We start from the raw sequence: 27,261 nt of genomic DNA, 5'->3' as shown, positions 1-27,261 counted from the left end.
TCCAGTGCCACAAAAAAAAGAAAAAAGCAGCGCTCAACAACAGCAGGTACATATCAATAGGCAACGCTCTATGATAGCAATCATGAACAGTTTGGACTCTTGAAAACAAACAAACCAAAAAAAACCTTTTCACTCACAATGTTTTACACAATAACAGTCTATAGCAAATTCTCAAAGTACCCAGAAAATCCTTACGTAGGCTACTTATGCATGTGATCCTATTTTACTTTGCAAAACGTGGAGGGACATGATGCTGAATAATTTGTCATGTACAGTTAAACTTTTATAAGTTTTCACCACTCTGCTGCTACATAGACTAGTTCCAATTACCACTTCAACATTTCAGTCTTCTCCACTGTTCACTTCACATTAAATAGCTTCCTGCTTTGTTAAATGACATAAAACCCATTTGTTAATGATGTAATTTAACACAAACAATGCCATAAAGTGTTGGTTTCATTAACAGTAAGTTTGGATTGGAAAAAGCCAAAGTACAATGAACTGGCATTATTAAGTGAAATAGCCTTTGTAAGAGGAACAGGAATATTATACTAAATTTATCATATGACAATGTGGGTAATTCCATCTCTCCTCAACCTTTACTGGAAAATAGCCTGGATACACAAAAACTATTATTTGTGACTCTAGTATTTTATGCAAACTCATTTATTTGAAAATTTACCAAAAGAAAACATTGTTTAACCCAAATGTCCACACAGTGAAACAGCAAATATAATGCTAAGCATACAATTGTCATTCAGAGAAACTCATGTCTCATGATGATCAGCGACGCTTTTGGTAGAATCTATTCCAGGTACCTGTTCTCTTTTTGAAGCGACTGCTCTGGGAGACAGGGTGCCAAAGCTCTGTTTTACATACCAGTCTTCTGCATGCAAGTGTGCATAGGAAGAGTCTTTTACATCCACAATGGTTTTGTTTGACACGGGGCTTGAGGACTCGTCATTACTCGTGCACCCACCCTGCAGTGTCATTGTGTGGCTTACATGCCATTGCTCAGACTGCTGGCTCCAGTCTTGCATGTTGGTGACCTGTACTGACAAAGGGCAGTGAGAAGCCTGTGTGCAACCAAAAGTGTTTTTAGTGGCCTGGTAGCATTCTCCCTCTGAAATACTGACAGGAGAAGAGGACTTTCCAGAGGATTCGTATTCGGGGTCGATTGCCTCCACTTTGATTTGGACGGTTCTGGATTTAATCCGCAGTTTATGGGGTAAAGCTGAAGAACTACCATCTGGCACTTTATGTGTGGAGACAATGATGCTTCTTGGGTCTACTACAGATGGCATCAACCCTTTGGGGACCTGCTGCTCATCCTCACCATCAGATGATTTGCTAACTGCACCATCATCCGAGCTCCTGGGTGAGTTACTAGATGACCTCATGATCTGCATGAATGATGCAGACTGAGTGTAGACTCCAGACAAAGGGCTGGCTATGCCAGGTTTGTAGAGTTCATAGGGACTACCTTGCTCTTGTCTATAGCTGCCATTCTCTCCCGGTTCCTGCTTGACCTCTGCATTCCTGCAGACAGTAAAGCTACCCTGAGTTGCGGTAAATGTCTTGGGCATATGAGGTGAATGCCTGATGACTGATATGCAGCTGCTGCGCAGGTGAATAGGCTCCTTTTCTTTGCTGGTAAAACCTTGGCTAGCATTGGGTGGAATAAACATTTGGTGGAGGTTAAGAGTGGCGGAGCTGGATAACCGTTGGACTTCTTGGGCATATGCTGTCGAGCTCACCAATCCAAACTTCAACTTCAATGACAGCAGCTCAGCCTTGAGGGAGGCATTTTCCTCGCCAAGTGCTACCAATTTGTTCTCTAGCACCATATCATTTATGCGTCGCTTCTCCCTTGAACGCTTGGCTGCTTCGTTGTTTTTACGACGCCTCTCCCAGTACAGGGTGTCTTTTTTTTCCTCTGGGATAAACTCCCTTTTCCTACGACAAGCAGATTTAGCCTTGAAAGGAAGTGCAGAGATTTTGTGGCTCAGGAGGTCTCTGTCGGTCCCTTGTAAAGCCACAGCCAGGCACAGGGCATCCTCTCCACTGTAGGACTGATTGGAGTCAACTTCTTGCTTTATTGATTGCATATTATTACTGTTTGCTACTGTCAGCATGCTAAAAGATCTTCAACTGTATACCATAATGCTTGTATCGAGCAAAATTAACTGTCACATGGAATTAATCCGCTTGAGTTGAAGAAATCTGTGGAATAAGACACAACAGAAATGTTTTTCGTCAGAGTTTAGTTGAAACAATGTCAAACAAGTTACCATGATACTTTAATATTTACTTGTGCTGATCAAAGATTGTATATTATCATCCACTTAAAGCTTATTCAGATTTCTGTGCTCTACACATAAAACATTAAGGCTGCAATTATGAGTCCAGTATATTTCTGAAAATACATTTGTAGAAAAGTAAAATGTGGTTAATAGGGTTATAATAGGGTTATAATTATAATATCAAGATAATTACTTTTTAGTTTTGTTATTACCATTTCCTACGTTGTGTCAGGGAAACAAAGAAATCTTCATTAAAGTACAAAAAAACATGAAGAAAACATGTAATCATTTAACTTTCAGAAACTGGATGCCTTCAACAGATTTCAAAATTGATGCTGTGTAACAGATAAATATTTAAAGATGTCATTGGTGAATGTCATCTTATTTACCAATAGCCTGATACCAGTCAACAAGGTATATCAGTCAGTTCCAATGCCTGGCCAATAAATTGGTGCTTCCCCATGATTTACCTTGATTAAAATTTAAAGTACCAGTTCTTTTGTACATGCCAAGCTTAGGAAATTGAAGTAAACAAACTTTTTTATTCAGGAGAAAAATGATGAAAATAGACATAAAGGCATGATATCACAAAAAATGAGAAACACGAAGCCTGTAACCTGAATAATTTCTTTTGAACTAGTCTTTCACACTCACTGCAGCAAACAGTGGTATTTAGAAGAGGAGCAGAAAGATTTTTAATTAGAAAAATTAATGTTTAGGGTGTGATACAGTTTCCTCAAATGTTTCTTCTTGACTCTGTGCCCTCATTTTGTCCTTGACTTGGGTCTACATTTAGGAAGAGAGAGACATGACTAATAGGTCACAGACTTGTGTACACATTATAGTCTGGTAACTTTCAGACACTAACTTTGTGTGATACAATTTGGTCTCCCACTTTTTAGAAGCAAGAAGGCGCTGTATCCCCGACAAATCAATTTGAAATACAGGAGAAATATTTCTCTTTTCATTTACTCGAACCCCTTACGCAGTCTACTACAGATTTTATGATGCCGATGTGCAAACCCCAGCTGGCGTTGACGAACGCGTCCTTTTGTCTTTTTTAACGAGGCAACAAAACATCGTGCCTAAATTTGGATCATACGTGATTAATAACGGTGACGATGTTATCGCAACGTGCGACACTTGGAGGGTGGGTGCTGACCGAGTGTTTGCTGCTGGTTCAGTCGCGACAAGCAGTACAGAGCGGTCGACTCGGCGTTCCAGCACCGGGCCGTCAACGCGTCCTGTTGCCCCAGATTCCTTCATTGTGTCGGTATTATACAATAAGCCCCGCTCCTGCCCTCCCGAGTGCCAGCAATTTCTATTGGTGCAGACATTATGCAATGTTTGCCTGTGTGGCAATAACAATACGGACCAGTGATTGCTCAGCTCTGCGTCCAAGTAAAATAGCTCTAAATTTTTCCACATGTGTTAGATAGCTAACACTGTATGTAACAGACTTTACTAAGACAATGTGGGCATTCAACTCTGTACATGACATCATTGTCTTCGTTACTCATGACATTGGTGGCTGAAGCGCGAGGTCCATCTACGCCCTGAAAAGTAAACTGTTACAACATTACAGAGAAGAAAGCGTTAGCACTGAAAAAAGGTTCCAGTTGTTAACAGCAGCCCTCCCCCCTGCTGTCAAATTTGTGGCCAGGAGCAGCCTGGCCATTATTTGCCTTAAAGCTGAAATTCTTCATGTTTTAAGTCATATTATTGGTTTGTATGTTTGTGTAGTGCCAGATTACTTTTCTTTTAACAACTTCCTTAAAGTGAATGAAAGTTTTATACTTCTTTTCAGAATTATTTTGAGGAATTGGTTTGAAAGTTACAGATTGTTAAGAGAGCATTTGTGTTCAGCCTTGACCTTTTGGTAATGTAAACCCTGCTTATTGACATTAAACATTCATTTAACAGCACTGGAGGCTTAAACATTTAGTCAATAACATTGTCACAAACTTCCACCAGTGGGCTGAAACACAGCCACATCCCTACTGGAGTTTAAGAAAAGAATGATACAGATTTTGACTCAAACTTTAGTACAACTTTTAAATAGGCTCTGCTTCACTCACTGTTTCACTGTTTGCCAAACTTTGTTTTGCTTTTTCATTATTTTGTTGATTACTTAAACTTTCCAGGCTGCTGGTTAAAGCGAGATTGTGAGTGACATTTGCTGGAGAATTGTAAATTTCCTTAACCTTGACAGGACTGTAGTTGGATTTTACAACGCTTTGAAATATTTTGAATTACACAATGCTGAGTTTATGGAAGAAAGTATCTCAACCCAAAACTTTCTGTTACTATGTAGAATCCAGAGCCATCAGTAATCATCATCATATATGCCTTGTTTGCTGTTTGTAGCAAATTGGGGGTGGTCACATATTACTATGTGACTTTCTATATAGTTAATATAAATGAGCAAGTTAAATCAAACATAGCTGGTATCATGTCAGATAATTCACTTTATTTCAAATACATCGTATGTGCATATTATGCCATAGTTGGAAATATACCAACAATGATAATCATAACTCATTTTTTTCCAGCAGCCTCAAGCTTTATTGTAATGTGAGCTTTTATTCACAATAAATGTCCTGTCATTAAATTGCATATGCTTTCTTTCTTTATTTTTCTTTCTTGAAGCTAATACTAAATGTGATATTTGTGAGTGAAAATCATATTTTGGCTATATTTTCAGCTATGTCCATTTACTTTTATAGTATTAGGTCAATCATTAGGCAGTCATGTTGCCATAAGTCAGATCTCCCGGCATCCAAGTGGCTTTCAGTTTTTATTTTTACTCAGTGAGGAAAGACTTTCTAGTTCTTTTCACGTAATATGGCTGGATTAGGAAACACACTAGAAAATAATGCTACAGTAGCAAATTCATTTAGATGTAAAACCAACCTCTTCAGTTGTGTTAAGAATGCCTAAAATCCATCAATCCATTTGTTTTATGACAGAACAGCAAAGACAAAAATTCTCCAAAAGTTGTTGATTCAAGCTGAAACTGTGTGGATAGCATACCGCCATTGGGAATAGAGAACACTCACCAAAAGAAATGGGTTAGTCATGTTTGTAAATCATCATACAATTAAAAACAGTACAGTTAAAATAATCTGAGTTAGGATTTAGCATTTGCTTTTGTTTGTTACTGGTTTAGAGAAATCACTGCAATAAGAAACATAATTGTTACAGCTTTAATGTGTAATTTTATATAAACACTACTCTATATAAACACAAAATACGTTTTCAACTTAAGGGACTCTTAAAGTAGAATTTTCAGTTATGAGTTTAACTTTCCAATGAGTTCAAGAACAAGTGTAACTTCACCTACTTTTTCTCCTGGTCTCTCATTTTCCTCCTTAAACACTGGTGATCTAATCAAACATAAGAACTGTCAAAGAGATTAAGATTCCACGGCTTATCTTTATCCAAAATATTAATAAAAGTACTTAACATCCAGTCTTTTCATCAATAAAGTGATACAGAGTGTTAAAACAGGGTTTACCTGAATGCAGTTTTGCTAATAGATAATTATGCTTAATTCTAATCATATTATATCCAACTACAAGTTTAATTAATATCCATCCGGGGCATTCACCACACCCAGGAGGCATCCTAGTTAGATGCCCAAACCACCTCCACTAGCTCCTTTCGATGTGGAGGAGCAGCAGCTCTACTCTGAGCCCCTCCTGGATAGCCAAACTCCTCACCCTATCTCTAACAGGACATATTAGCTGCATTTAACCTTCAGTTACTCTTTATATAGTTAGGTAGGAGTCAGACCATGTTTCTTTTTAGCTGAAAAACATTACACCAGGTAACCTGCAGTGTTGAAAACGTGTTTTCCGACAATGTTTGCTACCCTACAATCCGTCCTGCTCTGTAGTAAATTCAGCGACATTTGACCGCCCTGTTGCTCCCATTGAAATGTATACAGCCCATTTAAAATCTAAAACTTTAAATTGTCTGCAGCCTGCTGTTGTTACCACTGTCCTGTTTGAAATGGATACTAACTAGCTAACTGACTGAATGCCCATTAACCTTAGAACACCTGTTGTGTGTGTGTGTGTGTGTGTTTGTGTACAGAGAGACAGCCAGGTTCATAATAGATATAAGGAAGTTTTTTTCAAAAAAAGGACCCACATTCAGGTAAAAGTGTAAAATCAAATGATCCGTTAATCAAGAATAATGTTGGATCAGTGTTTCAATGTTTATATCTTTTATTAGATGTTCATGTGGTTTGGTTATTTGCCTTTTGGTTGAAAGTACACTGAGAGAGGACTTTTTATTAGTGATCTTAATAAAAAAAATTTCATATTAATGTAATTTTTCATCTAATTGAATACAATCTATTTGTGTATGATTGTCAGTCCAAAGAGGGAGAGAGGAAAGAGGGAAACGTGAGGAGAAAGGGCAAGGTCAGGAAGAACCAGGTAAGAAAACAGACAGGGAACAGTGACAGGCAAAACAGAAACTGTTAAACTGGCAAAGAGAAAAAAAACCTGATTTTACTCACACAATCTGGAAGTTGTGTCCTCCCTATATTAAAGCTGCTATACAGAATCTGCAAAACAAACTGGGTTGAAACATTTTTGACCCTCTTTAACAACATTCCAACATAACATTATCATTGATTGGGGAGATTAAAATTAATGATATATTTTTATGTGGTTCAGCCACAACTCTACTAAAACCTCAGCCAGTAATAGGTAGGCCAATTTTTGGACCGTCCAGTTGTCTGTATGACTGCCGCAGTACGTACATCACATTTGCACACTATCAGAAAGTGCCAAACGGTGCCCTGGTGGAGTGAGGAGCTGTAAAGAGAAGCAGATGCTCTGTTTATATTCTAAAAATGTTTTAAGCTTGTTTCAAAGATTCTGTACAACAGCTTTAAATGTTTTCCAAAAGCACACATACACTTAACTTATCAGTGTTTCTCAAACTTTTTACAGTGTGTACCACCTGATAAAAATGTCAAGCTCTCCCAAGTACCACTATGAAACCATGAAAGTCATAAATCTTACAACACAAAATTATTATTATTAAATTAGTAAAATTAGTATCTGCAATAAAGATTTTTTCATACATTGTATACATTCAACCACGGGCAAAGTTGCCTCCATTTCTATAGTTTTTATTAATATTTTGTAATAATTTATTCTGTTTTGGGAGTGGTTTTTATGTATCTGTATTATATTATACATACACATTAAAAGTGAATCTCTGTCCAAAAAATGCACTCAGTTTACTTTTTACTCACTATGAGTATCATTCATAATTCTCCTCCAGTAATTAAGGTTAGGATATGTATTTTTTCTATTCCAATCCATTCTTCTTTAGCAGCATTTAAATAACCTTTATCAGATTTGATGGTTTTGTTACAGACTTTTCAAAAAAGTGTTTTGCTTTTCTTTCACAAATGTGGTGATTAAATTGTGTTAAAATGTACAAAACAGTGATGTCATGATTTGTGACAAGGACCCAGGCACAGAGAGACTTGATGAATTTAAGAATCTTATGATTTAATAAAGAAATTTGCAGACTTGCACAGAGATGGTAAAATTATGATGACTGATAACGGAGACGAAGACAACAGACGATGAGGACAGGGAGGAACAGGGGTTTAAATGCACCAAAGTGACAGTCAGAGAGAACTCGGGACAACATTTAAGGATGCAGGGACTGACAGAGACAGGTTTATCTTGCCTGGCTGGGCAGCTCTCTGGGTGCTCAGCACCCCCAAAGCTCTGATCCTAGAATCGCCCCTGTCCACGATCTTGTTCTTTTGGTCACTACCCAAAGCTAATGACCATAGGTGAGGGTAGCGATGTAGATCAATCGGTAAATTTAGAGCTTCGCTTTTACACTCAGCTCTCTCTTCACCCCAATGGACCAGTATAGTGTCTGCATCACTGCAGCCACAGCACCAATTCGCCTGTTGATCTCCAACTTCCTTCCCCCCTCACTCGTGAACCTATCTATATCACGTTATATCACGTTATCCAAGCCAAAATCGATTTTAATCAATAAATCGATAATCAAAACCCACCTCTAATGGGAACCACCACTCCGGTCTGCCAATCCAGAGGTACTGCCCCTGATCTCCCATGCAACATTACAGTAGCTTGTCAACCAAGACAGCCCTGCAACATCCAGAGTCTTCATGAATTCAGGGCAAACCTTTTAACCAGAAAGCTAGTTCTAGACTTTCCTGGATTGGGGGTATGGGCTTGAATCCACAGAATACGAAAAGTTTAGCATGCAACTTTTCATTCCCCCTTCCACTTAGAGTTATTTGGCCAGCTGTACCATAATGTTAATATTTAATATTAAATAACATCAAGTGTGAACAGCAGAAAATGTTGCCAATTTAAAAACCAAACAAAAACAAAAGTCTAAATAAATATTCCACTTATATATTAGATTCCTCCACATCTTCTGCACTTTTTTTTAATCAACATCTGTAAATCTTAGTACAGGGAAGGAGGCAGTGAGATCAGCAGCAGATCTCAACTTCCAGTCTGAAAGTTAATAAATATGTCAAAAGGAATTAGCTGGTGTAAGTTGTGTTCTACGGAACTGTGAAAAATAGATTCCTAAATTGTGGTTGATGCAGTAAATGATGGGGAGATTTCATCCCCACTGTGAATTAAATGTATTGTAGAAGCAGGGGTGTCTGGACTGGGGGTGGGGGTAATCCCTGAATGATAATTTGAAGCTGGGGGTCAACATAAAAGGTACTATTTCAATCTGTGAAAATCATAGAATTCAATGCAGTAGACATACTGCAACTACCACAGCCATGGCAATCAGGGGCGTAATTTCCAGGGGGGTTAGAGGGGTTATGATCCCCCCAATAATCAAACCCAACCAATATCCCCCCCCCCAATAAAATTATGAATTATCTTGCGTAAATAGCCTTTTTTTTCTCTTTACTCATTTAACTTATTACGAGCAAAATAGTTGCATGTTAAATCATCTGGAAATGTACCCAGATTTATTTATTTATTTAGACAGAGGACACAAGTTACAAATGATTTGCTTTCCTGCTTTTGGCAATATCTCTAAAATGAGAAGCATTCTGTCTCAGAGGGGTGATGAAAAACTACTTCATGCATTTTTTAATTTCTAGCCAGGACTATTGTAATTCATTATTATCAGGTTGTTCTAAACCCTCCCTGAACAGCCTTAAGTTGATCCAAAATGCTGTAGCGAGAGATTCCCAGCCAGCCGTGGCAGATGCTGCAAATCCCTGAGCCTGGTTCTACTGGAGACTTCTTCCTTAAAAGGGAGTTTTTCCTTCCCACTGTCACCAAATGCTTGCTTAAGGGCCAGGTCTTTCTTGGAGATGAGATTTAAATCTCAATGACACTTTTTACTTAGATAAATAAAGGATACGAAGAATAAAGAGGGATGTCTGACTGCTGGAGTTTTCTCTGTGTTATTGTAATGTCTTTTGCCTTGCAAAATAAAGCACCTTCAGCCAACTGTTGTTATCTTCCTCTATAAATAAAACTAAATTGAACTTTTATTGTGTATATAAACAGGGAATCGTATGAATCAAATGTAACTGTCACGTTCAAAAAGTGAGTAATTATTTTCATCATATTTACTATTGGGTTTTAAAATTAGTGATATATTTTGCACCACATTTATAAATTAAGACAACACGCGACACGGATAAAATAAAATTAAGAATTAAATTCAATATTTTTATTTTTCTGCCATGCAGACCGCAAATAAGTCATGTGATCTCATCACGTGACTGGGTTCAAAGTTGAAAGTCAAACAGCATTACAGCTCCTCGGTATGGCGGTCTTGGTAGGTTGCAGATCCTTTTGGCAATCTTTTCGCGTACAGGCAGCGCATCGACAAAGTGCGTGTAGGCTAGCCGCTGCCTTCTTCTCCAGACGGTATGTTCTGTCTAACAGAGTCGTGCTTTGTCCTCGCCTGAACGGCCACGGTGCTGTTACGCGATACTACAGCTCCGACTCAAAGGATGACCTGCGCGTTAGATACCTAGACGGAGAAGACAGCGGTAAGTTCTTGTCACAGCCTGCATTACCTGGGATGCGAGTTTGTCAGGAGAAAGCTGGTGTTATTGTCGAAACGGAATTCCAGAAAAAGTCAAAGGTGGCATTCTCATCACTGTGTAACATGATGTCATCCTAGACCGTAACAAAACACCAGAAAAGGTTCAAATTCATTTAATGCAGGTACATTTCTAAATATTAATTTGATAATCCCTTACCTTTAAGGCGAACAGAATGCAGTTTTGATATTGTTTACTGATAATGTTTAATAATTATGAGGAATTTCAAGTTAGTCGAATTTTCTCGAAAAGCTAGTGATAAATTAAAAAAAAAAAAATCATCATTGGTAATTAAAAAAAAAAAAAAAATGTTCATAAGCTCTCTGACCATCTCGGCTATTCTGTTTTGGTGACATAAACGTGTGTGGCGTGGTCAGTCAGCAGGATGTCTTATCTATCTTTCAGGTATTGTCGTCGTTGGAATAAATCGACCAAAAGCCAAAAATGCCATAAGCAAAAATCTTGTGAAAATGGTATGTATTGCTATGTGCCTTTTTAATCTATTTTTATTTTTTTTAAATTATGGTTAGAACCAAGCAAACAATTCATAAGTTTCATCTAGGATTCTACTTGCCTGCACTACACATAGGCTTCTTTGTGCTTAGGTCATTCAGAGAGCTTGGCTACTTGGGTTATACATTATATGTAGTTATGGGTCATTGTGGCTCAGGGGCGGCTTTAAGATCTGGAAGGAGTGCACACTTGTCTCTGTTCACCAATAACAGCTAACTACGACTAAGCTGTCCATGTCGTTTATGTCCTCATAAACCCAGTAACAGAAAAATAGACTTCTGCTCTTTAAATATCTGCTGAGCCTAAGCACTCAGTAGAAACTTAAGAGCTCAAAAGTATTTTACTAAACTTTTAATATTTCTTAAGTACTAGTTTATCCTGAACTGTGCTTCAAGTTATTTATTTTCAGTTGTCATAATTTATAAAATGTTGACAGACATTTTTTGTTGTTGTTGGAAAACTTTTTTTGTCTTTCAGATGTTTGAAGCTGTGGAGGACATCAAGAAGAATAAAAAAGTGCGCAGTGTAATTTTATGCAGTTTGGTTCCTGGTATATTTTGTGCAGGTATATTGTCCTTGCTAATTGGGCTATTTTCTTTTTGAACCATAATTGGAATAATAATAATAACATTAAAAATGCTCTACGTTTTACTTGTCATTCTTCAGTTGTTGATAAATTCCCACATCACTATGAGCCAGAATCTGAAATACCCATCTTGGGTCTTGTGAGCGTTAAATTCAGAAACGGTAGCAGATGCCAAAACTGTGTGTGCTGGTAATGCACTCCTCTGCTGTATGCCTCAGGAAGCCACTTACCTCTGGCTGAACGCTTTTCCTTTGTGTCTATTGGCAGGTGCAGATCTGAAGGAGAGGGCCAAGATGCACCAGAGCGAAGTGGGACCATTTGTATCCAAAGCAAGAGCCCTCATTACAGAGCTAGGTAAAGTCTGAATCATGCAAAATGAATTCGTGAATTGTTTATTTATTGAGTTGGAAGTGCTTTAATGGTTGTTTGAGGTTCAAGCCATACTTGTGGATTTAATGGCTAAGGACTGCATTTACAAATAGCGCTATGCACAAATCTCTACTTAAACTGTTCACACAAATAATTTATGGACAAATCCTGCATTCATCAATATTTATTTACCAACATTTGTAAGTAATGTGAATATATTTTGTTTGAACCAGTACTTTTCTTAAATTCAGTTCACTTTTTGTTATATATGGCAGTTCCCAATGATGGTCAGTCCTGTATAAATACAGTGTGCATCTCCTTGATTGATAGATCATTCTTTTCATAGGAAGCCTGCCAGTACCAACAATTGCTGCAATTGATGGTGCTGCCTTAGGAGGAGGTTTGGAAATGGCCCTTGCTTGTGACATCAGAATTTCCTGTAAGACTCAGAGGACTTTACTTTGAGCTTATAAACATGGCTGCTTGTGCCTGTGTTTACTAATATGACATTAGTAGGGCCCCATAGTAAACCTAAAAGGACTACACTCCAAGGAATGTATGAAAATCAAATATATATTATGAAATGTGTTTGTAGTACATTTTACAACTTTTATAATCTTTGAGTGAGAACCTGAGTTATGGCATGCTGCTAACACGGATGCTAAACATGCAATAGAACATATTGTAACCAACTTAAAAATCAGTTTAACTGTGGCTTGAATTTAAAGTTTACTTGGCACTTTAAGCTTTACTTCTGATCTGAAGCACTATTGGTCTCATTAAAAATAAAGATGTGAAAAAAAAGTTTAATAAATGCTTTCTTAATCCGATGTGTTTGGGAAATTTTGCTGCACGTTTTCCAAAGCCACTAAATGCTACTAAGAAAAGTAGTAATTCCACCTCAGGATTGACCACTTGTGATTGGTTAGTTTATGTCACTCTTAAAATACATTTATATGCTGAGATGGAACAGAGTTGCAGTTCTCACTGTTCTTCACTTTAGTGGTTTTAATGTTGTGTGTTAAGAGCGTACATCAGTAGTAGTGGTAGTAATAATTTTTCTCTTTAATCTTTCTAGCAAATACTGCCAAAATGGGACTAGTTGAGACTAAACTTGCAATTATTCCTGGAGCAGGTACAGCATGTTTTATTTCATTTCTTTGTAAATTTTGTAGTTTCATTTTAAATTATGTTGTCTATAAAAATGTAGTATGTAGACAGAGCACTTATTAGATTTAGAAACCTTGGGAAAATAACTTGGGGGATTGTTTCCACAACTTGTCCTATAGTTTCTCCATAAGGTGGTCATTTTTATATTGAATTGCTGCTACAGATGGAGGGCAGTATCAGTGTATCAATGGGTGAGGCCATATTCTATCCAGGTTTCTCCTGTTCCCTGTGCAGGTGGTACACAACGTCTCCCTAGGGTGATTGGCGTCTCTCTTGCCAAGGAGCTCATCTTTGCTGCACGAGTGGTTGATGGAACACAGGCGCAACAAATGGGTCTTGTCAGTCATTCTGTGGAGCAGAATGACAGTGGAGATGCTGCCTACTTGAGGGCTCTGGAGCTTGCACGGGAGATTAACCCCCAGGTAAGAAGATCATGTAACTGATTAGCAGATCTTTGTATCAATAATTTCAAGATCCTATTTTTACAAAGCACCCTTACCCAACTGGACACTACTCCTTCGAGGTCTGCTTGTTGCGAAATGTGAGCACTCCATTGCGACTGTTATTTTTAGCTCTCTTTCAAAATTGCTATTCTAAACACCTGAATATTCACACTTGTGTTGCATGCCAGATTTCATCCTCTCTGAAAACAGAATCTCTCAGCTTGACTTTGGGAAAGTGGACAGTCTCAGTGATTCAAATTACAGATAGTGAGTGGTCTTTGTGCTGGTATGCAAAGTCTTCTATTTTATTAATGTAGTGAGAGCAGTTCAGTTCAATCTGTCACCCATAGTTGTCCCCTAGAACTCTCATCATGTTGCAGTAGAGCTCTTACAATGTGACCTAGGGGATAAAATTATTGTGCACAACCCTATAAATTTGTAAGAAAACCACAACCCTGGTGCTGGTTGGGCTTCTGCTCAGTTGTACCTTCTTCAGGCTTTCTCCCTGAACACAGCAGTTTAGACGTGGTCAAAAAAGGGCTTGAGGTGTTTAGTGCCAAATTGAAAGGATACATTTTTGTTTCCTTTGATCGTTCATATTTTAAAAAAATGAACATTTTGTGCAAAACAACCTGACTAAAAAAAACCAGCGACACATTTTCTCATATTAACCATTTCAACCATAGCATATAAAACTTATATACAATTTTTGATTTTTTTGACTCCACAGGGCCCAATTGCAATAAGGATGGCAAAGTTGGCAATTAACCAGGGGATAGAGGTAAGTGTGGTCAGTGGATGGGTGCCTTTACGGTTCTTTATTTTGTTGTAATTCCGTAATAAAATGTACATTTTCAAAACTTTACACCTTTTAAAGCTCTTCAGTTTAACTCTTTGTGGACAAAGATATTTTTTGGCTATATTGTAACCCTAACTGAGAATTCCCACATTCCCTTTCAGGTGGATTTATCTACAGGTCTGGCAATAGAAGAGGCTTGTTATTCCCAAGTGAGTAATGAAAAAGTGTGATTGTGCAGGTTGAAGATTGTTGGCATTAACGAAAGGTAGAATGTGAGGGTCAGGAAAACCTTATGTTATTAATCTCAATTATATAAAGTAGAAGAGGCTAGAGGCTATACTTTAGAGGCTATACTGCCCACCTCTGACAGAGATGTCTCTTATTTGTTATTACAACCAGCCAGTTTATTTCTTGCAGTAAACTGAGCAGTTTGCAATGTTACAGAGTTTTAGTGACATTTGTACCTGGAGATCTGTGCATTTAAAAACAACAACAACAACAAAAAAAAACTGTCTAACCAATAGGGTATTGTGAAACCATTGGGAGGGTAATTTGTGTCTTGTGTATATACAAGAACACAGTAGTGGCCACGGTGCATGGTTTTTACTACTCGCATGCTTTTGGTGTTTTAAGGTGATACCAACTAAAGACCGTTTGGAAGGCTTGGCTGCTTTCAAGGAGAAGAGGCAGCCTCATTTCAAAGGGGAATGAAGTCATCGTTCCAGAATCGATCAGTTCTGCCTTCAGCTCTGCTACTGTTCCACTGCTTCCAACATAAATTACGGGTCAGACTGAACTCGCCAATACATTAGCCCATACAGTACCCATAGGATAGTTGACAGCTGGACCTTAGGGGTTATTGTGGGCTGATGTTTCAGGCTAAAGCACTTTCTGACTTTGTCGATTCAATTCACTTTTATTTATATAGTGATAGTTTATGACAGCAGTCACCGCAAGGCGCTTTAAATCGTAAGGTAAAGACTTTACAACTAACCACATTAAGATTTGGAGAAACAAAGCAAACTAACCCAGCTAAGTTAAATGTGTCCTGCTGTGTTCATGTCTGCATAAAACAGTTTTTGATTCACTTTACCAAAATGAAGTGAATGGAGATAGTTTGATTTCTTACTTTGGGGGCCTCAATGTGCTAGTAACAAAAAATCCTTCAGATCAACTGGTTGAAAATCATTGTTATTTTTCTACAAGTCAGTTTTTGGTGCCAAATTAATCTGATTAATTAAAAAAAAAAGATTAAAAAAAGATCTGAGCAACTTGATTACTGCTCAGAGCTTGATACGTTTCCGCATTTGTTTCATAGCAAACATAACCTAAACTATTTTGTTTACGTGTCGTCTTTACTTTCTGTCCAATTTTGTTACTTAAGACAACATCATATTAAAGTTTTGGGTTGGTTTTTTTTTTTTGTTTTTTTTTGTTTTTTTAATATAACCTTCTTTAAACACATGAGGGGTGCTTAAAGCTTACACTGTCTGAAACGATCTGAAATCGGCTTGTCTCCCTTTACAGCAACTTTGTTCTGATTGGCTATCCCTTGAACAGGACAACAGTGGGTTGTGCTTCTCTGCTGAAAGCCAGAGCCACACCTGAGATAACGATATTATGGATATCAGTTCTGACATCATACAAAGCTAAGAGTAGAGCAAAACGCCTCAAACCTATAGTTTTTAGTAGTCTAAAGCCAGATCTTTTGGCTTATATTGATTAAAATAATGGGATACCTGCTGTCCTCATTATTTGTAACTGGCCATGTTCATTATGACTGTCCATCATTAATTTAAGAAGTGAATATGACAAAAAGGAAAAGCGGAGTAAGTCCCAGGGAGACCGGAGAAGCAGCACGTTGAATGTGAATTTAAATGCATCGCAGAGCTCACTATGAACTCCAAGTCACTTAATTATTTTTAACGTATACTACATTGAAAGATGAGTGGTTTTTCTTGCAGTATACATCTGTCCACAGTACTGCTGGAAAGGTCAAAAGCGTGGGATTTGACTCTACACACATCACAAGTCTGTTCGGTTTTTAGTGTATCTGCAGAAATTGAATACATTTTCAGTTTGACTTGAGAAATGTGAACTACACTTAAAACTTTTTTTTAATTATATTCTGAAATAAAAAATAAAAAAGGTTTATCAGTGTAACTTGTGTTACTGTGGTTTTTTTTTATATAAATGATATTCATTTTAAACGTGCATTAACACAGAGTTTTGTTAATCATCAACTTTTTGGCTGCTACCTTCAGGAGTTGTCACAGCGCGTGATTTGCTCTCATCTCACCTTATCCCTAGTATCCTTCCTTGTTACGCCATCCCTCTGCATACCCGCTGTCACCACATCCATGAATCTTCTCTGTGAGCCCGCCCTCCGCTTGAGCTGTCATATTGATATACTCGCTTTAAATTTTGTAGGCTCTTTACCTTCTAATATACAGTGGCGTTAGGCAACTGAAAAAAAAGGAATTGTCCTGTCCATCTTGATCGCTCACAGTGAGTGTCATTTTTAACTCTTGCCTCAAACTCTATCTTCAGACTTTGGGTCAGTACCACCATCCCCACACCACACATCATAGCAGGTGTCCCTCCCATCTTGTAAATCTCCCTTTCACGCTTGCTGCTATCCTTCTGTTGCAAATCATCCCTACTGTTACTACAGATCAGAGTGGTGCTTATAAACACCTTAGACAATGGAGACTCCTGCCTGAGTTCATCTGTCAGCCTGTCCAATACCTTTGCAAATAAGAAGGGGTGATGATGTAATGTAATACCACCTCCACCCTGAACACTTGTCACTCCTACCACACACCTCACCACTCTTTCACTGCTGTCCTCATACAAATTTCTCTGCTACTACTGATTTTCTGATGCACCACTGCAGTTCCTCTCTTGGCACCCTATCATATACTTTCTCCAGATCAATGACACTACAACTCTTTCTGACCTTCTCTATCAACACACTCCACCTTTCTTCTTAACATAGCTTCAACAATGCTTTCCCAAATCTTCATGCTATGGCTCATCAATTGTATAACTCTGACCATCACTAGATCTGCTTTCTGGACCTCTCCTATATGGTTTCAGTTTGTGAAATAGTATTTCTTTCTTGATTTCTTTTTTTTTTTTGTTACATTTTATACTTACCTGTTTCAGTTTCTCAAACAAATTTTAATTTTAAACAGATAATTTAAGTTAATATAATGCAGATTTTAAATGATGATTTCATACATTAAGGGGGGGGGAAAGCTATCCAAGCCAGTACTGGCTTGGATAGCTTTTTTTTTAAATGTAATTGCCAACCAAACCTAATAACTGGTTCTGCAATCCTGCTAAGCAAGAACTGCAATCAAATATTTGCAATACCTGGCAATGTGACTTTCACAGTGCTGTTGGGGAATTGTGGCAGTCTTCTTTATTAATTTTCTTTTGTTTGGTGCTGTGCTTCAGATCACTGTCCTGCTAAATAAACCAAGTTCACTTGAGTTAGCCTTGAGTTAGAGTTGCTGGCCAGACATTCTCTTTCAGGATTTTCTGGTAGAGAGGACAATTCATGGGACCGTCACTGCAAGTCATCCAGGTCCCATAGCAGCAAAGCATAGACCATCAAACAACCACCACCATGTTTGACCATTGGTGTGATGTTCTTTTTATGAAATGCTGTTAGTATTACACGAGATGTAATAGGACACAAACCCTCCAAAAAGTTCAGCTTTTGTCTCATCAGTCCACAGGATATTTCCCCAAAAGTATTGGGTATTTTGAAGATGTTTTTGCAGTAGTTGTGCCTTAAAACTCTCCCATGAATGCCATTTCTACCCAGTTTCTTACTTTTGAATCATGAACACGGACCTTAACCTGAGGCCTGCAGTTCTTAAGATGTTGTTCTTAATTCTTTTGTGACCTCCGGGATGAGTCGTTGATTACTCTTGAAGTTTGGTAGGTCAGCCACTTGAAGGTTCACCACTGTTCCAAGAATTCTTGATTTGTCCATAATGATCTCACCTTAGTTCATTGGATTCCAAAGATTTAGAAAGGTTTTGTAAACCTTTCCAGACTTATAGATGTCATTGACTTTGTATCTTATCTGTTCATACCATAATCTAAAGAAACTAATGATGTGTTACTTTGAGATGGTGTCGGTGAGTGTGGCTGGCCATCATCTGTAACCTGTTCTCTTTATGGCCACTCAGTCTACATCTGTTTTCCTGTCTTCTCATTTATGACCACCAACTTCTCCTAAATATTTTAGTCACTGTTGAAGAGTAGTCCCAACTGGTCCCAGGATATCAGCAATTTTGTATTGAACTTGTACTAGCAACCATACCTATGTGTATTTGCCGCAGTCCAGCTTGCCTTTCTTTCTGCAACAAATACAGAAGATGGGTATAACACTGTGTCATTATGCCCTGGAAGTCCCTGAAACCTAGTTATCAATGGATCCCACCTGTGACTACGCATCTCATTGTCCAGCCTTCACAGTGTTATGTGCAATCTCGTGGTTGTTGGTCTGGTCCCTTGGGGTTGAAGTCAGGGTTGGCTCGGGTCTCTTTAGCATGGGAGAGGGTGTCTATTCTGGGTGTCGAGTGGTTCTTGGGCGCCTGGGGTCCTGTGGCCCTGATTTCAGCTCCCACAAAGATGGCTGGCCTGTGGTTCTCTGGTGCTCTTGCCCTTTGGCTGTGAGGGCTCCATCTAGGGCCTCCCTTCTTCTAATGCTGGGGTGGGCATGCAGCTTTTATCAATATGTGTGGCCTGGGGTCTTCAGTACTCTGGGGGTGCTGTGGATGGCCCAGGTCTCTTGGGTCTTTTTTTCTGTCTGCATCTGGCTCCTGGGGGGCATTATTGTGGCCTCACATGTTGGTCAAGTTACTTGAAAAAGTAATTAGTTACTAATTACTTCTCCAAGAAATTAATCCCATTACTTTACTGATTACTCATTTTCAAAAGTAATTAGTTACTGTATTACTTTGTTACTTTTTAAAAACATGATACACAACCTGAATAAGTTATAAAGCAAAAGCCCTTTCAGGCCAGTTCTATTTTTTCTGCATAATCCATAATTCATAGGCTAATTATGTTTAAGGTTGAAGCTGTAGATAATGTTACATCTGTGAGATGATTATGAGTAATTTTTTTCTCTAATGGTTCAAATTGTATTTGTGAACAAGTTCATGAAGTCATTCCTAGTTGGTTGGCTCAACAGTTGGCTCAGTGATGAATAGTAAGATGTTCTAGCCTAAGGGAGGGCTTTCTTATAAAGCAAAATACTATTTCTCCAGGCTATTTCCCTGCTACATGAGTATCATTTGCACCACTTACTGGACTATAACTGGAGAGCTTTCTCTAACAAACAGATTGAGCTTCTCTGCCAGAGCAGATACAGGAAATCTGTCATGTATTATACAATATCTCTCTACAGTGCAGCAGATAATCATCTTGACTCCTACTTTAACCTTTTTTTCCCTTTCTGATTTTGAAATATTTTGCTATGATGATAATCCTTATTATTACTACTATAGCAAGAGAATTTCCCAAATCTGGAATAAATGAAGTAGATCATATGATAATTTCAGCTTTTAAAAAGTTCTGTATAATATACATATACACAAATGATTGTTCGTGGTGGGTCTTCCGTTGCCACATACGGGGAATAGACATTTTTGTACTGGATTCAACAGAGATGATGCTTGTGGTTTGCACACTGCTGAGAAAAAGACATCTCAGTTTAGTTAACTTCTGCTCTGTTTTATGAAAATACTAGTGCTATTTAGGAGCAATAAGTGGGCCTTGTGTTATGGATTCATCACTCCAGCAGACATCAATTATAAAACTTGGTTGCAAACTTTTCAACATAGGAGTATGTTGTACCATAGAACACCACCACACCCAGAGTGAGGACTGAGTGAAGACTTTTAGGACAGAGAGTTTTGGCACTGAACTCACAGCTCTTATAAATACATATGCCACAAGACCAGCCCCCAAAAATACTCCTGCTCAGAAGAGGGGTCGCAAAACTGACACTGTGCCTCTTTAGCAAATCCAAGTAGCTTTTTAAAAAAAGGCTTTGCACTACTGCAGGTGTTAGTAAATCTGGCCCTAAATCTTTGTTTAAAAAACAAAACAAAACATTGCACACTGTAGTTTCAACATGGCGGCCATCTGGGATTGCATTGTTAAGGAGGCTTGGGTGATACACCACAGTTCATTTATGGTGGGGGGCAGTCACTTTTTCACACAGGACCATGCAGGTTTGGACTTTTTGCATTTTGTGTTTGTTTGTGTTATCTTTGTCAATATTTAAATTTGATCTGAAACATTTAAGTGTGGTAAACATACAAAAAAAAATCAGGAAGGGGGCAAACACTTTTTCACACCATTGTATATGGTGGTCTCGCTTTGCACAGCAGAATTTGTTATTTCCGGACCTGTAATCCACAATTATTGCTGTCTGTCATGAAGTGCAGGTAAATTAAAACAGAACAAAACCTCAACAGGAGAACCATATATGAAAATCAAAATGAAAATCAAAATACAAATGTTTTTATTTTTTCCACATTTTTTTTTTAATTTATCATATTTATGTTAACCTCAAGAACAATCTACACAATCAATACATTTTTCTAGTACAATGATGGTGATCATCGGGCTCAGTCTGGGGGCGACAGCACTGCACTTGCAGCCATGTCTTTTTTTCTTTTGCATCCTGTGATTAGGATTTGTTGTTTAGGGTTAAGTTAGGCTGAAGGTAGACATGCATTGCTTATGATATAGAATAAGGGTAGTCATTTGTGCAAGGCTGTGAACAGACTGTTGAGGCCCTGGCCAGCAGTTATGTGCAGACCTGGCCTGTGGCTTAATGCTGCTTGCTCAGGGCCTAACAACAGACTGAACATCCCCACTGTGGCTGGCCTCCTTCCGGCAGATGTCCCAACTCTAAGCCGGGGGGAATCCCACCACAAGTCAGAGTTGCGTAAAGAAAGACCGGTTCCCCAATACTGGAAACCTGCACCCCAGACGCTTCTCATGGGAAACATAGAAGGTGCAAGTGTAACGGCATCCTTCACAGATTTCTTCTTTTTTTTTAAGGAACATTTTTTGTCACCGCAGGACAGTTTGGAAGATGTGGCTCTTCCTCCCTGAGCATGTTTTGTGGGGCTGTTTGCAACTGTTTCTTAACATGTGGTTTGGGCCTCAAATTGTCGAATTGAAGGCCATCTCAACAGTATTTACACTGAGCAAACACTTTAAAATTTTGTACAACAAAGTAAAGCCAACATTAGAAAATATTATTAGGTAGAACATAGTTAGGTTTGTGATGTTGAATAAAACTATCTGCACCAAATTTCACTAGAGGGAAACATAATATTTGTAATTTTAAAAAATTGGATGAACTGAGTCCATAAAACTGGATTAACTACAAATTATATCAGTTGCCAAGTTATGAGTCGTGTAGGTGTGTCGTGTATTATAGATATAAAGGCAATAATAAAGTTATGAGGAGAAGAAATCTGGAGCTCCTATTAGAAGGAATTCAAGAATCAAGGCTCCTCTTTTCTAATAAAACAAAGGTAAACTTTAAAAAGGCATCTGCAGTTATAAAGGGCAACACATTACCTTAAAAGCAGTTATATTTCTTAATTGGGATCAGGCGGCTTCTAGAAGTTCAAGATGAGCTAAAAAGACAAATGAGTACATGAAAACCCTCAGTGACATTCATGGAGAATGAAGCAGTCCTAGTTCACTGGAATTGAAATGGGTCAGCAATCTGACATGATCGTCATTCCTGATGTGCAGCCCAATGAAGATGTTTAATGTGTGCAAAAACCTACTACTTAACATCCTGCTTTTGAAATCTCTTCGACCAGATTAAGCAACACAAAAACCACTTGATGGATTTTTCAGAATTGCACATTGTACACAAAATCCACACAATCTAGTCTCTCAGTTTAAATTCCTGTCTTCTTTAAGCTCTGTTTAAAATACAGAGTAGATCTGTCTTATCCATTTTTCACCAAGTTTTTGGAACTAAACATAAGTAGCAGTGTCACAACAGACGGAATACCTTTTACTCGCTCCAGCTTTTTTAGTGGAAATGCATAACATTTGTGTGACCTGATCTTACATTTTACCTCAGGTCATCTTAAATGATCTTACCCATTTTTGTTTCTTTGACAACTTGCAACAGCTGTGGTGTTCAAGTTGTCAGTTTAATCAAATTTGACTCAAGCATTTACTTGAATGTATATAGTCAATAGAGTTTGACAGTCAGAGATAAGAGGCAGTGTGTACCCAATTTCTGTTTCTGACAGAAAATAAAAACAACAACAACAAAAACAAACACATAATAATAGGTCCAACAGCTGGGCTACTCTAAACCTACATAGTAAATTAGTTGCATCTCATCACTGGTCACTTTGAATAAGTAGATTGTCAAATTTAAGTACACCATAAAATGTAAATGCTTTATCATTTTATTTTACAGTTGTTTGCCAGCTTTTCAATTGATGTCCAGTAAAAATGGACATCAATTTTGAAATGTACCAAAGTGAAAGCTATCTATCTCCTCTCATCTCAAACAGTAGTCTGTCATCAAGCTTTTCGCCTGTTTTGGTCCTTTACATCACTCCATCTTGTGGTCGTAGTTGGCTATTGCGACTGGAATTACACCCTCCTTGGATCCCATTGGAAACTGTAGTATGTCTACTTTTTACAGGCATTTCAGTTTCACATTATCAATCGCTTGTCAAGCTGAGAGCCAAGCAGCTTTTTCTGGTTGCTTGTGCAGGAGACTGATGGGAGATTAGCGTCCTAGACACTGGCTCTGCTTTTATTGCTCTGAGAAAAGTTACAAGCAATGGAAACAGAACTACTCTCAGTAAAATAGATAATCTTGTGTGATTTATTATAATAACAGAATCATCTACTTTTACTTGACCTTGGCCAAAATGTGTGTTATATAAACAAAATAGTGCAGAGTTTAAAAAAAATATATAGTGATTCTATTAGCATGTTAGCAAGAAAAGTCTTGATGATGAGGAGAAAATGTCAGATCTTTAATAAAGCAGATAAGTGAAACAGCTGCTGGCACACTTGGCCTACTGTAAAAGTCGTTGCATCCGAGCAATAGAAACCAGATCCATTTTTGTACCTGTGAGTCTGGGGATTAACTGGCTTTTCTGCCCATCCCCAAGTGTCTACTAGAGAAACTACAGGTTTTGGCCATTTTTCCTTTCTTTAAGTTCTGGAGGTTGACACTTAGTTCTGAGCTGAGTGCCACTTAATGACATTTTTTCAAGAGGAAAAGTGTGAAAAAATAGGAGAAATGTCCTGTAATGTCAGCATATAATAGAATAGAATAGAATAGAATGCCTTTATTGTCACTATACAGTTGTACAATGAGATACAGAGCATCTCCTACTCAGTGTAAACATGCTGGGGGGGTACAGTTCTGCAGCGCTATGTACATATGGACAGTATTAACATAGGGAAAAACATATATATATATAAAATGTACAATATACAAGACGTAAGTAATATGTAATAAATAGTGTTATGTATATACAGTTGAGTTATTGCACATAGAATTGGTATTGCACAGTGGTGGTCCATAGAGGAAGTGGGAAGTGGGGGGCTGTGTTATCTGTGCATGTGTGAGTTCAGGGTGGTTATCGCTTTGGGGAAGAAACTGTTTTTGAGTCTGTGGGTTTTTGTGCTGATGCACCTGTAGCACTTCCCTGAGGGAAGCAGGCTGAACATGTTGAAGCCAGGGTGGGAGCTGTCCTTGATAATGTTTGCTGCTCTGGTGAGGCAGCGGGAGGAATAAATGTCCATCAGGGAGGGGAGAGGGCAGCCGATGATCTTTTGTGCTGTCTTGACCACACTCTGAAGCCTCACTCTATCTGCTTTGGTGCAGCTGCCGTACCATACCGTGATGCAGTAGGTTAGCAGGCTCTCAATGGACGAGCGGTAGAAGGTCAGCAGCAGGTTGGAGTTCAGCTTGTACTTCCTGAGGACTCTCAGGAAGTGCAGCCGCTGACATAAGCCGCAGACATAATCTAACACTTTCCAAAACAAAAACAGTTTTATCTCATGATGCTCATATGGCCAAACAGGAATGTGACTAGGGCAATGTGACTGGTTAAATAATAATGTCAGAAGTTCAGCTGCATTGCCTGAAAATTTTAAAAGCTATCAGTGCAGACTACAGCCTTCAGGTCATAGTGTTCTGGAAAGTAATATTTTAATCCATCAGAAGTGAGTCAGTGAGAAACTAAGATGTTTGAATGGAATTCAAGCTAATGACAATAACCACTTGATAGCGGGTATGTTACCCAGAATATGTTGTGTGTGTGTGAGGTGTCCTCAGACACTTTTGTGGCTGCGGTTTTATGTGTTTCAAGTTGTCTTCACGGCACTTCTCTCTATAGGGTTGAGTGCTGTGTGACTGGATTAACTGTCAAGATCCAGAGATAGATTAACCTCCTAAGACCTGAACTCTTTCATGTCATGCATTTTTAATTTCTCTTTGCTATTTGGGCTGATTGGGACCTGACAAATGTAAAAACAAAGAATTACCAGATTTTTTTTACCTGATTTTTGTTTCTGAGAGAAATGAGATCCACATACGAGGACATTTGTTTTAAATTTTGATAGAGCAGCAGCAGTATAATGTCCTTGTAAGTGGATATCAGGCCCTTGTAAAGCAAAATTCTGTATTTTGGTCTAGACAACCCAAAATGTGATGTCCACATATGTGGACCCAGGTCCTAGGAGGTTAAAAATTCAAATGAAAAATTGTATAACTAGTGTATTAGCAAAACACTTAATTAAAGTGGGGACATTTGGCCAACCAGGTAGGGCCTGCATCTTTTGAACTTGCCTGTTTGAAAACCCAGTATGGATTGAACGGGAATTGATAAGAATATAGCAATTTAGATTCCGTTATCAAGATCACTTATTGATTTGATTCTATTAGTGATTCTCTTATTGATTCTCATTGGGTTCTCATTAGCTCTAGTTTAAGTCACCACCATCATCATATTAAAGACATTACATTCATGCAAACTAATTACATGCTATGTGGTCAAATGTTTGTGTTGGTAATGGAATGTAGTGCACATATTATACAGAACACCTCTCTTAAAAGTAATGCAGTATGTTACTTAATTACGCCCAGGAGACATTAATTCATTGTACAACTTATGTTACTTTTGCATTACTCTGTAAAATGTTCTGAAATGCACTGTCACATAATTACCATTTACCAATAATATAAAATAACACAAATCCCTATTACAATGAGGACAGAGACATGATTTTTCACTCCAGTAGTTGGGTATGAACACAAAGCTGCCAGAGATGCAAAAGCAAAGCAAGGATGAAAAGATGAACACATAGAAACAGATGCCTGACTGCTCATCCACTTGTTACCTGTCAAGGTCAAGCTCTGCTGCTGGTTTGGCATTTACTCAGCTTTAGCATAGATCTGGCTTCTTGGTTAGCTTAGCGTTAGCATGCAGGTGTCTGTGCAGATGCTTGCAAAGAGCATGCTTGCAAAGAGTTTAATGTCTTTAATGTCTTTAATGTCCATATCCATACTCCAGACTGACAGTAGCAAAGTCCAAGAACAAAGTCCAAGAACTGACACGTTTTTTCTGGATGCTTCTGCTATGATCATTTGTAATGTTTGGAGAGCAGCCAAACTGCGCTTTACACTTTGGAGTTGAAAGCACTGAAATCTTTATCTCTAATGGTGCCAGACTAATATAATGTAGTTTTATTATAGCAAAATACTACTTGGAGTGAATAAAACGAGGTAAGGACTTATATGCCATACATGCTTTGGTCAGGTTTAGTTTGTATGTGGATTATGAGCATATGCAGCACTGACTGCACTTGGAAGGGGTGTCATAAAGTTTTCTAGAGACTATACAGAGAGCACTGACAATGTTAAAATGTCCAGAGGTCTTTAAAAAAACACTCTTTTGCCAGACTATATTGAAAAAATCTCGTTGTAGATTTGATTAAACCTTTTGATGTAAGCGCAATATTGACTTTTATTTTGACCAGATGGTGGGAGTGTTGCATCACCATTGCATTAGTCCCATCTAAACCCAGAATTTGCCTTTTATTAACAGTGCATATGCACAAATGTGTCTGCAAACTTTACATATGAATGTTTCATGCATAAATGCATGATTTATCAGTATTTTCTTATATTCATTTGTTTGTGCTCTACGAACAACTCTGGAACTGCATTAGGCCATATGTGCAAACAAATAATCATCAGCCAAGAGCTTTTTGGAAACAAAATCTCGCAAAGACAAACCATTGCAAATAGACTGCATTAAATTCCCTTCCAGAGTCTCTGTCTGTGTGTTCTGCTGGGTTCCCTTTGTAGTCACAAGTGTTATAGTGGCACGGTTAGCTCCCAGCTGGCACATCCCTTAATTCTGGGAACAGTTTGGCCAACAAGTTAATAATAATTTAATGGGGTATTCTTTAGGCATGCGCTCATAACTGCTAAGGACATGTGATGTTTGTGCTGCACTCAGCTGTGACATGGGGTTGTCTGACACGGACTCAGGGGAGGAGGAAATGGTGAGCCCTTCTCAGGAGACCCCTGCTGGTTCACTCCTTGGAAAATATTTCTACTGGACCAATCTCAGGACCATACTCTACACTCAGCCTTTGACTGAGTAATAATGATGGCCAAATAGTGCACCCCAATGTAGCACTGATATTTCCTAATCTCTTAATGACTATATTATATATATTATATTATATAGACTATATTAAGTGAGTCATGACACTCACACAGAGGAGGAGCATACCCAGTTGTTGGTGTCAAAAAGCTGCTGGGAAATTATTTTCCAGTTGGCTCACTAAAACTAAAAAGCAGGGAGCAGGGCATATGGAGTATGACAAAACTCTGGGTGTATGTACCTCATTAGTCCATT

The 27,261-nt window shown here is 38.3% G+C and overlaps 2 protein-coding genes across 3 annotated transcripts; one reads left to right on the top strand and one right to left on the bottom strand.

Annotated features, from left to right (window-relative positions):
* Window positions 1-2: 2 nt before the first annotated feature.
* On the bottom strand, window positions 3-17,262 carry nfil3 (nuclear factor, interleukin 3 regulated). The gene is made up of 2 exons (XM_040037082.1): window positions 17,250-17,262; window positions 3-2,223 (listed from the first exon to the last, which is right to left on the bottom strand). The coding sequence occupies exon 2, from the start codon at window positions 2,133-2,135 to the stop codon at window positions 768-770; it is 1,368 nt and encodes a 455-aa protein (XP_039893016.1). The 5' UTR covers window positions 2,136-2,223; window positions 17,250-17,262; the 3' UTR covers window positions 3-767.
* Window positions 10,081-16,453, top strand: auh (AU RNA binding protein/enoyl-CoA hydratase). 2 transcript variants are annotated; one of them, XM_040037083.1, is made up of 10 exons: window positions 10,081-10,356; window positions 10,816-10,883; window positions 11,401-11,488; window positions 11,777-11,863; window positions 12,225-12,317; window positions 12,957-13,013; window positions 13,283-13,470; window positions 14,222-14,272; window positions 14,452-14,499; window positions 14,924-16,453. In XM_040037083.1, exons 1-10 carry the CDS (start codon window positions 10,128-10,130, stop codon window positions 14,999-15,001), a joined length of 987 nt encoding a protein of 328 aa, XP_039893017.1. In that variant the 5' UTR covers window positions 10,081-10,127; the 3' UTR covers window positions 15,002-16,453. The 2 variants fall into 2 exon arrangements, with proteins under 2 accessions (XP_039893017.1, XP_039893019.1); XM_040037085.1 differs by lacking the exon at window positions 10,081-10,356 and adding an exon at window positions 10,368-10,534.
* Window positions 17,263-27,261: the final 9,999 nt, after the last annotated feature.

This window comes from Simochromis diagramma, unplaced genomic scaffold (assembly GCF_900408965.1).
Source record: "Simochromis diagramma unplaced genomic scaffold, fSimDia1.1 OVJJ01000330.1, whole genome shotgun sequence".
In the NCBI taxonomy this organism is placed as follows: Eukaryota; Metazoa; Chordata; class Actinopteri; order Cichliformes; family Cichlidae; genus Simochromis; species Simochromis diagramma.
Note: the sequence above shows the minus strand (reverse complement) of the source record. Positions and strands in the feature narration are given on the sequence as shown.

Bases quoted from the DNA above. Each gene is read 5' to 3' on its own strand.
- nfil3 (XM_040037082.1), bottom strand. From the start codon at position 2,135: ATGCTGACAGTAGCAAACAGTAATAATATGCAATCAATAAAGCAAGAA.
- auh (XM_040037083.1), top strand. From the start codon at position 10,128: ATGGCGGTCTTGGTAGGTTGCAGATCCTTTTGGCAATCTTTTCGCGTA. The intron at 11,489-11,776 runs GTATATTGTCCT...GTCTATTGGCAG, and splicing joins TCCTGGTATATTTTGTGCAG to GTGCAGATCTGAAGGAGAGG. The intron at 14,273-14,451 runs GTAAGTGTGGTC...ATTCCCTTTCAG, and splicing joins CAATTAACCAGGGGATAGAG to GTGGATTTATCTACAGGTCT.